The sequence below is a fragment of the Tripterygium wilfordii genome, chromosome 13 (assembly GCF_013401445.1).
Source record: "Tripterygium wilfordii isolate XIE 37 chromosome 13, ASM1340144v1, whole genome shotgun sequence".
Taxonomy (NCBI): domain Eukaryota; kingdom Viridiplantae; phylum Streptophyta; class Magnoliopsida; order Celastrales; family Celastraceae; genus Tripterygium; species Tripterygium wilfordii.
This window is the reverse complement of record NC_052244.1, coordinates 1,534,245-1,551,491: the sequence shown is the minus strand read 5'-3', so window position 1 is coordinate 1,551,491 and position 17,247 is coordinate 1,534,245. Positions and strand designations below refer to the sequence as shown.

The 17,247-nt window shown below is 35.6% G+C and overlaps 2 protein-coding genes across 2 annotated transcripts; one reads left to right on the top strand and one right to left on the bottom strand.

Moving 5' to 3' along the window:
• The first annotated feature begins 3,475 nt into the window (after positions 1-3,475).
• LOC120012970 (protein trichome birefringence-like) lies at positions 3,476-6,448 on the top strand. The gene is made up of 5 exons (XM_038864551.1): positions 3,476-4,605; positions 4,860-5,052; positions 5,166-5,359; positions 5,476-5,634; positions 5,763-6,448. The coding sequence occupies exons 1-5, from the start codon at positions 3,653-3,655 to the stop codon at positions 6,109-6,111; spliced, it is 1,848 nt and encodes a 615-aa protein (XP_038720479.1). The 5' UTR covers positions 3,476-3,652; the 3' UTR covers positions 6,112-6,448.
• Positions 6,449-9,382: 2,934 nt separating this feature from the next.
• On the bottom strand, positions 9,383-10,997 carry LOC120012971 (homeobox-leucine zipper protein HAT14). Its single transcript, XM_038864552.1, has 3 exons — positions 10,387-10,997; positions 10,215-10,294; positions 9,383-9,896 (listed from the first exon to the last, which is right to left on the bottom strand). Exons 1-3 carry the CDS (start codon positions 10,903-10,905, stop codon positions 9,572-9,574), a joined length of 924 nt encoding a protein of 307 aa, XP_038720480.1. The 5' UTR covers positions 10,906-10,997; the 3' UTR covers positions 9,383-9,571.
• Positions 10,998-17,247: the final 6,250 nt, after the last annotated feature.

Sequence of the window (17,247 nt, the reverse complement as noted above, 5' to 3'; positions counted from 1 at the left end):
TCAAATAGATAAATATATCTAAGTTTGCAAATTGTGTTGTTATTGCAAAGCCTGAGGTAGGATGTGTATAGTATGTAGTTTATAGTCGGTGGAGAAAAGTTGGATGAGTTGTGTACATATGTGTGGTATGGGCCATACATGGGCTCCCGCTCTTCTACTTGGCCTACTAACATGCATTATTGGATATGGTTGGTGTGTTATATTGACTAATTAAATAAATGAGCTTCATCATTCACGTCTTTCTCGAGTACTTATCACCAATTAAAAGTGACAGTCTTGCTAGAAATCACACCCCACTCACATACATGATATTATCCGTTTTGGGTTTGTCAGTTCCAATGGATACATCGGGCCCGCGCGACTTTATTTCTCATAAGTCTAGCAAGTGGGTTGAGCCCAACTCACTTAAGCCTTGAAAAAAGCCTCATGCATGTGAGAATGGGCTCACACTTATAAACTCACATCTCTCGGCATTGCCATACGATGTGGGACACAAGAAGTGGTGAATCTCTTTAAGGTCAAGTAGTATGGAATCGAAAGGTTATGAGTTCGATTTTTATTGAAAATCAATATTCTTGTGACCACGCGTTGGGTTTTGACCCAAGTTACCATGTCCTAAGGGGGAATTTTTGGGCTAGCGGGCCTGACGGTTTGAATTTAAAACTATTTATTACCTATGACCACAAAGAATTTTGATTAGTTTTAGACTCGAACAATTCTCTCGTAGCCATAATTAATGAGCTATGTGAACAATAAGAGTGTAAACGGTCAGATACGATCGAATTTTTTGGTTTTTGGACATGAATTTATGATCAATCGATTGGATTGACCATGTGAACGCACTCCACTATATAGTTAATTAAACCAAATTATTATGATTGATTTAAGCACCGACACAAAATAATCATAGACTTTTATCCATCCAAACAAAAGAATAATAGATTTTTTAAGTGTTGACTCGTGTATGTATAGTTTGCACACAAGTCCATTGAAGTCCACGCCAAATTCTACCGTACTATACGGCTTATTTAATTAATTTAAGGTCTTTGTCACGTTAACATTTTTTCTTGTAGCCTTGTAAATATGACCACATCTACATGTACGTTTTTCCCAAGGCAACTTGTAAATTAATGAATTGACAAACCAAAAAAGGGTACAAGTCTCACACTCATGTTCCAAGAACACACATGTTTCGATCGAGTATTTCAAAATCATTGAGTTTCCTATTGAGACTAACGAACGAGACACACACATATTTGGCCTTTCTATGAGAACAAGATAGTAGATATCCCACGACAAAGAGACTCGGTTCCAACATTTGGCGATGGCCCCAATAGCGAATTCATGATATATGACCTTGAACTCTCCGTTCATTGCCTGTGCAATCCTTCTAATTACGACGCGTTAGAGCATCTCCAATGAAAAAATGCAGATGAAGGACAAAACGTCCTTTTTGTTATTTTGCTCTCCCAAACAACAAATTCAGGCCCTCCAATGTATTAGCAAACGATGTTTCAAAAAATGATAAATCCTCTCTTTTGATGCAAAAATTGATCCCCCAGATGTCAGATGAGAAAAAAGATGCAAAATGACAGTTAGGCCAGGCCGTAAAAGAGAATTTGATTGAAAATATTTGATGATTACTTATTTAAAACTGTAACAATAATCAAATGAATATTTTGATTATTTAATTTTGTTATTAACGTTGTAGTAGATGCTCTAATACTTGCATCTATCGCGATCACCGTCTGCCGTGCTTTTACAACTGTATACGTTGAGTGGGTGCATATTAGATCTGCACCGTCGATGTGGATATCTAAGGTGTTGAGACGAACGGTAGTAGAGTGATGGCCCCACGCGCAAAGTTCTTTAAAAGTTGAAACTAAACTAGTTGGGAGCGGAGAAACGTATGTATGATTGGCTTGCATTGGCGTGGAATCTCAAGGGTACCACAAAATTGTAGGACTAACATCAATATTACTTTTCAGCCACTTCCTTCATTTTTTTCTCTGATATATTTGTGGATAAATAATCAACTTATGCTGAGTTAATTGCTGTTTATTGTTCGCTTCATTCCTTGAGGAAGCAAGGATATCGGGATTTTGTTCTTGAGGTCGACTCTACCAATGTTGTCACTGCCTTACAAAGGGATGATTATTTTGAGTATAGAATGGGTCATTTTGTAAAGCAATGGGATAACTCGTTGTACTCATGTTATGAGATTCGGTAATGCTGTAGCTCATTTTTTGACAAGAATGGCTAAGCAAGGTATTGGTAAGGATTTTTGGCATAATAGCTGGCCGCTAGATGTAGGTTATATGATCATGAGGCATCGTTTCCATTCCTTGTAATGTTTTTGTTGCTTAATGAAAATTTTCTTTGTCAAAAAAATAAATAAATAATCAAGCAAACTTGTTCATATATAAATAAATCACAACCACCATTCTTTTATATATATATATTTAGAACAAAAAAAATTAGACAAGCCCCACATGGCACGTGTCCATATTAGTTTTGTAATTACCATTTATTTAAATATGGTTGAAAACTTAATTGGAATAAATATTGATAAAGAAAGTCGTACATACAACCCTTACATTTTTCAATCGTTCACCAAACCCTTCTACAATTGGTCAAAATATTGCCCCCGTCGTCCGTACGCTATTTGTGTATTTATAAATATTGACTATTTTTTTGGTAGATGAGATACAAAAATCTCTTAATTGTTTGTCGTATCCATAATTTAATCACCAATTGATTTCAAGAGGGAATCATATCCCAGAGTGCTTGAGTGATAGTTTAATGGTAAATTTTTTTGAGTTCATAACGTATAGATTTGAAAAACCATGAACTTGATTTTCAAATATAACAATACCCTTGTAGTCATGCAAACTTCATATGATTTATCAATAAAATCCGAGTTTAGGTGTATATAAGATGTGCAAGTCTAACAATACGAGTTTAGACTCATATGAGAGGTTTAACGAGTAAGCAAACGTCTCATGTTATTTTGTATTTATTAGCAATGCAAAATTGACTAAACAAAACAAAACAATTCATTTAATTAAAGATAATTACTTCTAAAGCACTCAAATCTAATTATTGTGCTCCAAAACTTCAATCTCAAATATATTTCTCTTAACAGAAGTGATAGAGATCCCAGTCATCCCATTAAATAATATGTCATTCTCTGATTCAATCATTAAATTTTATGAACCTCTACACTTACATCAATTAAGGAACAACATCATTAATGTAACACTATAAGGCCATGTTTGTTGCACAAACTAATTAATCCAAATACTAACACACAACGTGGCAGCATTTGTGGCAGCATTTATGGCTACAATGCCTGTCGAACTCACATGACCAAAGTAGCAGTGGCATTTTTGCTATTTTCCTCTAAATCACGGCCTTTTATCGGAATAACTCTTAACAACAGGGTCTCTTCTTCCTATTGACATCCGTCTTCGTCCACACATAGGAAACTCATTCAGTCATTTTCTCTCCTCCTTCTCTCTGTCAAACTCACAAGGACTCCTCTCCGCACAGACAATTCCTCTCTCTATCGCTAGATTCATCATTTCCTTGATTTATCTCCCCACTGTTTCTGGGTTTGGGGACAAAATCGAGAAACAATTTCTCTGCTTCCATGGCTAATGCCACAAAGCAATTCTCCATCAATGGAGGGACTTTCCTTTCAGACCTCAAGAGTCTCTTCTCTCTCTCCAAGCCTAAGAAAACCACTGTGGCTTTTCTTTATGGGTTCATGTTTGCCTTCGTTTGTTTCACCATCTTTTTGGCTTTCAACCCTTCTACTAATTCCTCTTCTCCTTGGTTCTCCAACATCTTCAGTACTGATTTTAGTGCGAATAGCACAAAACAATCTGATTCGGATGGATCTCATTTTTCTTCTGTTCTCTCTCATTTCTTTCCCAACGACACTTTCGATCCTCAAGAACCTACAAATACCTCTTCTGTACCTCTCTCTTATGTTCCTCCACAGTCCAATACAACCAGATCTAGTGTGACCGTACCTCCATCTTCCACTGCAAATACAGCACTGTCCACTGTACAAAACAATACCCAAGTGACGGATAAATCAAATAAAGCTACTGGTTTGCAGAATCAGACGGCAGTCCCTTCAAGTGTGAATAAAGAGCCACCCAGTGCAAATACAACTACGGAAACAACAACAAAGGTTCCTAGTAAAGGTGATGTTTTGAATCCAAATCAAACGGTGGTTGGAGCACCAGAAGATCCTGTAGCTGGTAATTCGACTAATCAAAGTGTGAATTCTGGAGATGGAGAGAAAGGAGTAGCAGAGAAGGGCTTGAAATCGAATTCCTCTGCTTCGTTACCACAGAAGCAGGTAACGAAGCAGAGAAATGGAACTGATTCAGGGGTGTCGGTGGAGAATGTTGTGCAATCTCTGACGAATTGCAATTTCTTTGATGGAGAGTGGGTCATGGACGATTCTTATCCTCTGTACAAACCTGGTTCTTGCTCGCTCATCGATGAACAGTTCAATTGTATCATTAATGGCCGGCCGGATAAGAATTATCAGAAGTACAAATGGAAGCCAAAGGGATGCACTTTACCAAGGTCTGATTTCTGGATCATTCCTTTCCCTTTTATTTGCAATTTTGAATTTTTCAATTCTTCCTTAATCGAGTCTCCTGTTTTGATCAATTGTTTTTCTGGGTCCAATTTTGTTTAACCTTTTGATGATCTGTGAACTTGGGATTGCATTGATTCATTGAAACTTAGATGTTTGTATCCAAATTGATCTTTAGATTTCAATTTTATTACCTGGATTGTTGTTTGCTCAAATGGGTTTAGATGAATTTTATATTCAGGTTCAATGGGGCTCACATGCTGGAGCTGTTAAGAGGAAAGCGACTTGTTTTTGTGGGTGATTCAATCAATAGGAATATGTGGGAATCTCTAGTTTGCATCCTTAGAAACTCAGTGAAGGATCAAAGCAAGGTTTTTGAAGCTAATGGAAGACACCAATTCAGAGGGGAGGCTTCATACTCTTTCATGTTCGAAGTAGGTTATTTATTAGTCCTGTTAAGTTGTAGTAATTATTTACTTTTGCTACCGATTCGCGACACAATTTCGTAATGGAATGAAATTGATTTGTTTATCTCTTGTGGGTATAGGACTACAACTGTACTGTAGAGTTCTTTGTATCTCCTTTCTTGGTTCAAGAATGGGAAATCAAAGACAAAAATGGGGCAAAGAAGGAGACGCTTCGGCTTGATTTAGTAACCAGGTCCTCTGATCAATTTAAAGGTGCCGATATCATCATCTTCAACACTGGCCATTGGTGGACTCATGATAAAACATCTTTAGGGTATGTCCAGTTGTCCATTATCACTTGCTGTTTTCTTGAATGATAATTGATTTGTCCTTTGAATAGAAAATCCTGTTGTTGGAAGGCCACTTAGGTTGTGTGCTGTACAAGTGCAGGAAAGATTATTACCAAGAAGGTAGCCATGTATATGAAGAATTGAATGTTCTCGAGGCATTTCGAAAGGCGTTGACGACGTGGTCCAGATGGGTTGATGCTAATATTAATCCCATGAAGTCAATGGTTTTCTTTAGGGGTTACTCTGCTGCCCATTTCAGGTAAAATGAATTTGATTGTTGATGAACCAAGTTAATTGTTTTTTTTTTTCATGATGTATATGGAATTCAGAGCTATTGGAGCTTTACAACTGACAAGATTGTTGAAATGTACCTTCTCCTCTTTGCAGCGGTGGACAGTGGAATTCTGGTGGTTCTTGCGACCATGAGACCGAGCCAATCAAGAATGAAAAATATCTAAACCCTTATCCGGCCAAGATGCTGGTATTGGAGAAGGTGCTTAAATATATGAAAACACGAGTCATCTACCAAAACATTACACGAATGACGGATTTCCGAAAGGATGGTCATCCGTCAATGTATCGGAAGCACAACCTGTCGGAGGTGGAAAGGATTTCGCCAATGCATTACCAGGACTGCAGCCATTGGTGTCTTCCTGGTGTGCCTGATGTGTGGAATGAGATTCTTTACGCTGAGCTCCTAGTAAGAGTAAACCAGAAGGGACAACGACGGAGATAAAGAACGAGGCCTCAGTCATATTTAATAGTGCTTTGCATTAAAATCATAGGTACACCCAGTACAGTTTTTTGTTTCAATTTTGAGAATCCATGAACAGACAAACATGAAGACCATCCAAGAAAGAAAGATCCTCCCTCCTAGACAAAGTCATATGAAAAGAGATGGGTATTATTTGATTACTCAATCTGTGAGTAGTATATCTATTGGTTTTATGTGTACAAGAAAGGATAGGAGTCTCTTCTTTGCTTCATATATATATATATATTCTTTTACCCTCAAAACAACCATTTGGGGCTTATATTATTTTCTTGAATAAAAATATAGTCAATTGTGGTTATTGTTCTTCTTTTCTAATGGTAATTAGTCTTGGTTCACTGGAAATTTTATATATGGATTTCTCAAAGCAATATAAATGCAAGTATGTCATACATGTTGATGGTGTCATTGGTTTGTTTTGCTGTTTTACGGATTTACCTTCCGGTCAATGTGTTTTTTTTTATGAAATACCATTGAGAAATTTGCTTCTCATTGAAATCGAACATTGAGTACGGATATGATTGAGCATTGAAATCGAACATTGATTACGTATATGTCTAACTCAATCGATTGTCAATCGAGTCACCTCGAGGGGATAAAATACATACAAAATAACGTGTGGGGGTGTTGGCAGTTTGGTCTTTTTCTTATTGAATTTGTAAATGGTAGCTATTGCCGCGTGTCAATCTAGTGAAACAGGAGGACATCTTTTCTCCTTTGTTTTTTTGTGTTGTCGGCTGGAGGAAAAACTGGATCTAGGGAGTTTTGTTTATTGGATCGGAACCTTTTTTTTTTTTTGTTTTTTTTTTTTTTTTTGGTTTGTTTAATTTGTGATATGGGAATTTCGAATTTGAAAATGTTAGGTGTGGGTTTTAAATGCCATTTTTTAGTCCTATCTTCCTATGCATTATTTGATTGTCCCATTATCCTATAAATTAAATAATTAATATTGGTAGTTGGTTTAGATAAGGTTTTTTTTTTTTTTTATGATTCGTGTTTATATTAGGGTCTATTCGTTATGTTTGTTTTTCATGTGTTATTTTTTTTTATTTTCCAAAAAATAAAAGATAATCCGGAAACAAGTTCAGTTGATATTTTAGATATTTCGAAAAATAAGAAATCACTTGAACATAGAAGGAAAAAAGAGAGAACATAAACAAAAAATTAAAATAAATAAAACATGCCTAACGACTCGAGTCCTTAATATCATCAAAAGACTGAAGAAAAACACATTTAATCCTTAATATCATCAAAAGACAAAAGTCCAGTCCTCCTCCTCCCCCTCCCCCTCCCCCACAGCAGAACCAGAATCTCCCTGTTTATCTTCCTCCTCTGGCACCGGCTCGAGTTTCAGCTGGACGGATGATGATGAATCTGAAACATTATTCATCTTATTCTCCTTTGAAGCCCACTCATCAAAGTGACTCCAAATATGATCTTTATGTGATTCAGATGTAGCAAAGAAATCCTTGCATTTTGGACATTGATAAGGATCATTGGTCAGGACTTGAGTCCCGTCACTGTTAACAAACACAAAATCGCCATTAGAAGAGGGTTTTTGTTTTTCTTCTGCCATTGATGATGAGAAGATTAATTGGTAGAGTAAGCAAATTATGGGTTGAAGGATATTGGTGCTGGAGATGCTCATGATTTCAAGTGCTCTCTATATCATATATTATAATGATCAACACATTGCTTTATATATAAGGTAAGCTAGCTATGAGTTATTTGAATTGATGGATGATTGACTATTTAATGACAATAGATAATTATCTGCCAATTTTGGCATATGTGGTAAGATATATATGAAATATTACATGGTCAACTGATGCTCGTGATTTGATTGGGATATGGTTTTGACTCTTCATTACGTTACGTGGGTGTGTTCTTATGTTGATAAGGATTATGAATTAATGGTTCATTCTAGTTTCAAGAGTAGGTTAATCACTTCATTGTTTGTGCACGAATGCAAGTATTCGAATTGCAATCACATGGGTGATAGCCTAGTTGATGAATCTCTCTGAGGCTAAACCATATGAACATGTCTTGAGTTCGATTCCCGTTAAGAGTAATATCATTGTGACCACTTGCTGGACTTTGGCCCAATTTATTCTATCGTAAGATAAGAAATTTCTATACGCATGAACCTGGTCGAGTTTAGGTTAATTATTGATATTGGATTTATAAAGTATAAATTTATATGGTGTCGATAAACAAGTTCGAATTGCGCAAACTTACTAGCGAGAAATATTATTCGTTCCAAGTAATTGTGTAATCCATGGTATTCTATTACTTTTCATGATTTGTCTTCTTCTTTTTTTTTTTGATAAGCATGATTTGTCTTTATATGGTGGAAAATAGACTTTAGAGAAAATAAATTAGACTTTTCTATGCGTGTGATCTAATGGTCGTAACCAAAATCACAATATTCACGGAAAAAGCAAAAGCAAAAGTGCAAAACAATTACTCAACAACGAATTATGGGCCTCCAACGAATCAAGTTATGGGCCTAACAGAAGTTGTGCCACAACCCAATTTCGTTGCTTCAAACAAGTGTCAAGGCCACGCAAGCAATGGGCCAGACACCCATATGGCCCATTTTGATATTTCAACAAGGCCCCATAAAGATTGTCATGTGGATTACTTGATTGATGAGACCAATCATCAATACGCAAGTAGAGCCGAAGTGAGTTCGAAACCAGAAGATCCAGAAGTTTGAAGATGAACCGATTTGGAAGGGTACAAGAGGAGTAGCTGGGGTCGGCTGTAGTGCTGCTGTAGTTAAACTACATGACCAATATTTTAAAAAAAAGGTTATATCTGTGTTTTGATTGAGTTTATGAGTCTAATAGATATTTTTTTGTCTTAAACAAAAATCAAATTGAGTTATCAAAAAAACATGAAATTTTGGACTGTTACATATAAACGCAAAACATTCTTTGTCTCTCTTTAGATGAATTTGATTTTTGTTTGGTACAAAAATACACCATTAGACTCGTAAACTGAGTCAAAACAAGTCTGTATATACAAACTATTGTATCACCCATTCACTCCGGATCGATTCAGGGTATAAAGAATCTCATCCAAAGGAGTTCGATTCTAAGTTAATATCAGTATTTCCAAATGGTTTGTGTTAGATCTCGACCCAACTAATCTGTATGTGGTTGTGTTTGCCTCACCCGGCACTAGTCTAGATATAATGGATTGTCTAAAGGGCAAGCATGCTGAGAAGACATAATAACCACACAAAATCGTTTTCGATAAAATTTTCATTAATCAACAAATTAATGTATCATCATCATCATACTCTTTGGATCCTTGTCATCTAATCAAGGATCCATTGGCAAGAAGACAAAAAAGATTAAACAAATCATGTCTCACAAACCCCACACCTACAAAAAAAAATTGGGAGCAGAATAATATCTCACGAAGTAGCTTGGTGGGCCTGGACCTGAGACATGTGGATTGAACCATGAGGGAATGGATAGGACCTAGGTTTGGATAGGGATAACGCCGAAGAGGTGGTGGCGGTAGTAGTGGCGGCGGAAGAGGAGGTGGAGGTGGCGACTCGCTCACAAGAGGGGCACATGGTGAGGGTGGTGGCAGGAAGTTGCATATAGAAAGATTGAGAAGATTTCAAGGCTCTTAGTTCTTGAAGTTCCTTTTGTAACCTCCTGTTCTCTTCTGTCAGCGTTTCGCAACATCTCTTTAAATATTCACAGTCTACCTCTGTCTGCTTCAACTTCGTCCTACAAACCCAAAATCAATCAATCAATAACAAATCCAAATGTGCATGCGATTTACGCATCAATTGTCCGCTACGAAGTATCTCTAAGAAATTGTCCTATCTCTCCACTCGAATCCATAATCTCTTTAGTTTGAAAAAAATGAATATCCAACTAAAGGGATGTTATGGGTTCAAGTGGAGGATGAGAAATAATTTTCTAAAATATAATCGTGAGGGGAGAGTATAAACGTACATAGAGCTACCCGGAACGATAATATATACCTTGGATATAAAAAAGCATCCACACTAAATAATTACTAGATGTAGAAAAATGAAATACCTGGCTCTTCTGTTTTGGAACCAAACTTCCACTTGTCGCGGACGAAGATTTAACTGTTTGGCCAAACCAAGCTTCTGCTTCTGTGAAATAATTTAGACAAATTAAACCTTAAATATAAACAAAAATTTTTGAAAATTAAGTTATAAAAAAAAACCCAGATAAAATCACTTACTGGGTTGAGAGTATTGTGTTCTTTGAAACTTTCTTCGAGAAAAGCAGATTGTTCTTTGGAAAGCCTAAGTTTCTTCCGGGTCAACCCGTTATCTTCATCATCACTCGTTTTCGAACCAGTTCTCTCGTTCTCAACCTCCAAATCAAAATCTCTCTTGCTTCTTCCGATTCCAAAATCCATCTGAAACGACGACGTTGTACTATTCGGAGACGACAAAGACGCCCCTTCGTCTACCTCCTCTGTTACTCCACCCGGGAACCGGTTGCCAGGTCCATCGGCGAGCCAGGGGAATCGGAGCTGTGAAGGAGGGGTTGGGCGGGGAACTGGAGAGAAAGGTAATAGATCGAGCTGAAGCGGTGGATCTGAAGAGACTCTTCTCTCTTGTGTAACTTCTTGAGCAGGTGAACCGGTCCTCAAGCCAATGCAAAAGCCCAGATCTCTACTAGTCGACATGGTGGGGTTTTTGTCAATGAATTTGAATGGCTTTGAGGGATCTCCCAAGCTCAAAGCTAGCTCCATTGAGAGCACAAGCAGAGAAACAACAGAAAAAGTATACAAGGACTTTGAATGGGTTGGTTGTTTGAGGAAGAGAACCTGAAACTTTAAAAAGAAACCATATCCGCTCTTTTTAATGTAAAATCGTACATAAAAATATTATTATTATAAAAAACAATTCTTCTTTCTTAGTAGTATTTGTTTTTTCAGAGAATAAAGATTGACCGACAAATCTAGGTTGACAAACCCACGTGAATACATATAAATATACAACGGTTCACACGAAGAGAGAGAAAAATGAGAGATTTTGTTATGATTTGAAATGACTATTGAGAGATTTTATGACTTTAATTTTCTAAGAAGATCTATTACCACTCGTAAAAATCCTACATAAATTAACGATATGGTTTATAAGTATTAGCGTAACATTAACATTTTTAATGACAAAATAAAGTCGTGTGAATTTTGGAATTCATGTATGAATAATATCTCACGTGAATTTGATCAAACCTCACTCACTTGAGTATTTTATTTGTCTCAAATTCTTCAAATTATAACATGATATCGGAGCATATATTCGATTCCAATGACCTTTCGCATAGTCCACTTGTTGAGTCTTGTATATTTGAACTCACAAGTGCGAGGAGTGTGTAGGGTTCTGAAATGTAAACAATACCTCAAATAAATTGGGTCAAACACTTTTTCTCTCATCTCCTTCTTCTATTTCTCACCCCGTTCTTCCTTCTCATTCCTTTCAAAATTTTCAAATTATGACAAGTTTTCAAATCCTTCGTAATTTTTTAAAATTTGCAAGCCTAAGTCACTTGTGCGTCTTTCTGGTCAAATGACATCATCGGTTGATTGAAAAATGAGATCAATTTACTAACCGGTAAAAACCAATTTGCTGAAGAAAAAAAAAAACAGATCAAACGACCCCAACACGTTACACCGTTTGACCCATGACTGCCCCATCTAATCATGCCCTTCAACACAGGGCTTTGAATGAAATATCTTTAGCTTGACGTTAACATGATGAGATAATTAGGTTGTAATTAATTTTGAACGAATAATTGATGTTATTAAAACAACTAGTTAGGGCGACAACATCATAATAGTACAATGTCCATGTTCATTCATTGACTGTAATGGTTATAATTGTAATCATAACAGTCTTCATCCTAATTATGGTTGGATATGAACATGATTAATGTGATCAGTAATAATAGAGATCCAAACAGATGGAATACCAATTGTTGGGTTGTACGTATACGATTTTATGTGTGTCATGTGGAATTCATTTGGATCATGTTCGTCCAGTTCAACAGTTAAGATAACTGAAATATCGCAAGTGAGTCATTAGTTGAACGACAATCACATTGCATGTAAGGGATCACCCACCTATTAAATCGTGAGTTCGAATCCTGTCCCTTTCCATCCAAACCTTTGTTTCAAAAAAAAAAAAAAGATAACTAAGATATCAATTGCTGTTGTTGAGATGTTTTTGATTTGTCATTAATGTGATTGTTAACGAACATAACTATATAATGGTAATGCACTGTCGTTTTTGTGTTTTATTGAAGTGGAGATGACCCTACTCGGCCGCTATTGACTGCTGACTAGGTAACAGAACGACAGTTTTGTACGTGTCGGTATCCAATTGGATGGAGCTATCAACCCAAAGGAGTCTTTTTGTAGAAGAGAAAAAAGAAGCAAAGCGTGATGGTTGAACAGAGAAAAACATTGGGAAAATAAAGAATGAAAGGAAATCGAATGATTGGTCAGAGGAACACGAGATTTGACCGAGATAGCCAATTGGGCTTTTGGGTTAATTATGTTATGCTGAGCAGACAAAGAGACCATCTTTTAATTTGTCCAATAAAAGTTGATTTGTGTTTAATTAAAGGAGAGTACTCTTGGGTGCCGGGGCTCTGCTGTAAAAAAATTACAGCAGGCCCCGCTGTAATAACAATTTGGGATGAAAAAAAATTTTATTTTATTTTGAAAAAATTATAAATGTGTAGTTTATGATCTAACGAATCCAACGATATATTTTTTGTTCAAAACAAAAATCATATGCTATATGAAAAATGCTTAACAATTTTAGACCGTCGGATATAAACACAAAACATTCGGTGTCTGGATCAAGATGAATTTGATTTTTGTTTCGAACAAAAAATATATCGTTGGATTCGTTAGATCATAAACTACACATCTATAATTTTTTTAAAATAAAATAAAAATTTTTTGCTACCCAAATTACCTACAGTGGGATCTGCTGTAGTTTTTACTACAGCAGACCCCTGCCACCCGAGTACTCTTTCGTGTCTTTTGAGCACTTTAAAAGAAAAACTAGATTGAAGACCACAAATGGGAATCCAATGATCTCTGAATTTGGGGTTATTGGTTGCGATTCAGATTAAGTTACGTTCGAATATAAGTTATATACCTGAAATCTGAATTTAAACATAAAAATTTTATCAAATTTAAAATCGGATCCATGTTCGAACACATTAATCTTGTCTAATTTAATTTTCTAGATTCTCACTCGAATTAAGTTATTGTTCGATTTACTTGTCTACATTTAAATCAATCCGGATTTGATCAATAAGTATATCCGAAATCTAATCTAATTTAAAGTGTGAATATGTAAATATTTAATAAACACGTGATGTTATCCGAATACAATCTATCTAAAATCCATTTTTTTTGTCACTAGGTCTAGGTGCGCGTGGGTTGCTAGGGAGGTGGACGTGAATAGGTCAGATATGTCATGCTTTTGGGATCATTGCAATAATTGAAGTCATGCAGGCTTTAATGATAAGCTTGAAAGATATGACTAAATTATTAGGTGGGACCAAGCAAAATACTTGCTACTTTTTCTACATTGCACAATCTAATTTTTTTCGTAATCAACAATCACACCACATAATTTTATTCTTTAAGTCTAAACACGGATTATTAGAAATGCGAGTATAATTTTTTTTCACCCGATGACAAAGTATATTGAGTCAAAATCCAACGTGAGCCACAATAATATTATTCATAATGAAAATCGAAATTAAGAGTTCCTGAATCCATATAATTTAGTCTTGAAAATATTCACAAACTAAGTTATCATTCAAGTGGGCTCACAATTTAGTATCTCACCATTGGAATGGATCGTTTAATTAAGTGATTTGGTCAAGCTTAATTATTTCTTGTAATGAGGAATATGTTAATTATTGTCAATTGATTGGACAAAGCATAGTTGTTAATACCTAATTAATGGATTATTTGTGGTCTATTCAAAACTTGGTAAGTTTGAAATCAAACATCAAATTGAAAATATATAATGATGGAGTTTCATTACCCTGAAAAATGGGCATAATTTGTGGGGAATTTTGTTGTAATATTCGTCGCCACGAATTGTGATGGAGAAGTTTAGGAATCATGATGTTACAGTGGCAGTAATTAATTAATGTCCTAGGCAAACAAGGCAATAGTCACGTGAGTGACGCGTGAGTGGAGTTATGATAGGAAGAGGGTTGTATGGGGCAGGGTGTCGTGTCCTAAGAAGACAATTATATTACATTTACAGCGGCAATCATTTGTACATTAGTTCTTTATGTGGGCCTTGTTTGTATTGTACCACAAGCCCATCAAAAATTATTGGGAAGTGATTGTATTTGGATCGCTTTACAGTATACCACTGCTAGTAGTTGGGCCTAATTTTCTGGCCATTAAAATCCAAATCTAGATTGAAAAAGAGAGAGAGAGAGAAATCAGACGGTCAGTGTTGGTTGTGACTACTTCTACATAAGCACTGTTGAAATATCATGAGCAATGAAGACTGTGGCTCATGATGATGGGTGTCCGTGTCTGCTGTAGAAAAGCTGTGATTTAGGGGCCAATAAATTTTTTATTTATTTTTTAAATTATAAATGTGTTTTCATCGGGTTAACGATTCCGACTATTTGTTTTTTTTCACAAGTAAAAGAATAAATTTATCACAAGATAAATATGTAATGTTTCAGGTTCATATTAATGGTACATAATTTTCTCGTCTTTTTCATCATATACATAATATGATTACTGAATAAATAAATGATTTTGATGCTGCCACATCAGCTCCTAAATTAATTCTATGATTGCCACTTGGATTTATGGTAAAGATTAGACTAAATAAAAATCAAGTTTTAAATACATACACAAATAACGTTTATTTATTTATTGTTTTAAATCAAATTAAATCATATTAAATTTATCTTTAACTGTCGTTCACACTTAACGGCTTGCATACGTTTATTTATTTATTGTTTTAAATAAAATAAAATCATATTAAATTTATCTTAACTGTTGTTCACACTTAACGGCTTGCATTCCCACTAAGAGGTGTTAGTGGAATTTGCTTTAAAATGTATGAGAATTAATTTTGTACAAACTATTATTGTGAGTTTATTGAAAAGTTATCGTTAGTAATTAGTATTAAGGGACTCAGAAAAGTTATATATGGTTTATCATTATCATCGTTTCGAATTAGCTTTGTGACACGACGCTTGGGATCTATGCGATTGAGGTCCCTCTTTTGCCTTTTGTTCTGTATTCAAGCAGAGGATTGATGGGTGCATGTTGCCGATCAGAGATGAAGCAACTGGATTCAACGGTAGCAGAAGAGATGTCATCGGAGAAGGGGGTTAAAAAACAGGTTGAGGGGCTGAGTCGATAAAGCTGAAGTCGGACGAGTTGATAATGCTTGATATTGTTCTTTTGGACTGTCAGGTCAGTGATGATTGAAGATGATATTACTAGGAGGCTCATGTAAACGAGGGTTTATAGAATTATTGTGTCTGCCAGAGTAATGGGGAAGATTGAACAAATTATTGTTCATTTAGATGAGGATTTATAGAATTTATTTTTTGGGTGTGATTTTTTCTTTGTGATCCCTATTGTATACTATTTTATATTTCACTTAATTTTCTTTGGTATGTCTTTCTTTCCATTCATTATTGGTCTTACTTATTGATCTTTCTCAAATTCCTCAGTATATGTTAGTTGATTAATATGAGATAGTGAAGTTCTTTATCACAGACCGCACAAAGCGTGGGTTTCGCACCTAGTTTCAATATAATTTTTGTTCGGGATAAAAATATATGATTGAATTCGTAAATCGAATAAAAACACATTCATAATTATTTTTTAAAATTATTACCCTAAATCTTAACTACAAGTCTACGGCCCCAGGCCTGGCCCATCCCATGAGGACCAGTCAATTTTGGCAATAATGAGTTTGTGTGGAGGTGCTTTAATTGTCAGCCTGTGAAGTAGTAGAGTACGTGGGGTTATGTCTTGTTTCTTTTCATGTAAGTCACCCTCACCATTTCTTTTCCTCTATACGAGAATAATTGTTTTATTTTTTTGAATTTAGTTTATTATATATATATATCATCATAACTGCTATGAGCTTATACAACACAATGATTTCATTAACTTGTATCGCTCATTGCAAAACCATACCTAAAATTGGAAATCATGAGTCTTCCAACTTTGTGTTTAAGTTAATCATTGATTGAACTAGCCTAAAATTGATTAGTTAATAACAAATAATTAAGCATGATTGACGCGGGGGGGCGGGGGGGGGGGGGATGTTTAGTAGCAATTGAACTGTTATAAAAGTAGGCCAAAAAGCATTTGCTTTATAGACAAATTAAGTTGTTAATTAGTTTATGATTAGAAAGACTAAAAGCATGCATGCTGAAGGAAAAGATAGATTAGGTTAAAAGTAATGTAATGGAATGGAAAAATAGAAGAATCCCTGTTCCCTATCTCAGACACAATCATTGCACCATTTGTCATGCTTTTTCTTTCATTTATCATATAATCATAATCACCAACATCATCAATCATGCTTATGATTTCATGCACCTTAGGATGCTTGGGATGGTTAGCATCCTAGTTACTTTGATGATTGAGATAATCGATTCACTTACAACTACAGTTGATGGGCCGGGCCTATATTGGGTTGGATTTCTGTATGGCTCAATTAATCTCTCATTTGGGCCTAGAGGCTTTCCCCTTAAGCTTTTTCAACGGGCCTGTTGGACGGCCTTTAGACCAAACTTGTTATGTCACAACAAGTATCAGACCAAAACTGGACTTTATTTTGAACATGAGTGATAGGAATCCCCGCTCAGTCATCTTAGTGATTGACATGTCATTATCTCATTCAATTATCAGATTTTTTTGAACCTCTACACTTATATCAATCAAGGGATAAGATGAATTACTTAAATGACTGATGGGTGTTAAAAAGTCTATAGAAATCGAACTGACCACTAAACTGATCAAGTGATCTGTTATTTTTAAAAAAATTTACTTAAATTTGACCGA

What these genes read in the sequence shown, in the direction of transcription:
- LOC120012970 (XM_038864551.1), top strand. Translation starts at nt 3,653, where the DNA reads ATGGCTAATGCCACAAAGCAATTCTCCATCAATGGAGGGACTTTCCTT. An exon ending in CATGATAAAACATCTTTAGG is followed by an intron (nt 5,360 to 5,475) that starts GTATGTCCAGTT and finishes GTACAAGTGCAG; the next exon opens with GAAAGATTATTACCAAGAAG. An exon ending in TACTCTGCTGCCCATTTCAG is followed by an intron (nt 5,635 to 5,762) that starts GTAAAATGAATT and finishes TCCTCTTTGCAG; the next exon opens with CGGTGGACAGTGGAATTCTG.
- LOC120012971 (XM_038864552.1), bottom strand. Translation starts at nt 10,905, where the DNA reads ATGGAGCTAGCTTTGAGCTTGGGAGATCCCTCAAAGCCATTCAAATTC. An exon ending in AACACAATACTCTCAACCCA is followed by an intron (nt 10,295 to 10,386) that starts GTAAGTGATTTT and finishes ATTATTTCACAG; the next exon opens with AAGCAGAAGCTTGGTTTGGC. An exon ending in TTCCAAAACAGAAGAGCCAG is followed by an intron (nt 9,897 to 10,214) that starts GTATTTCATTTT and finishes TTGGGTTTGTAG; the next exon opens with GACGAAGTTGAAGCAGACAG.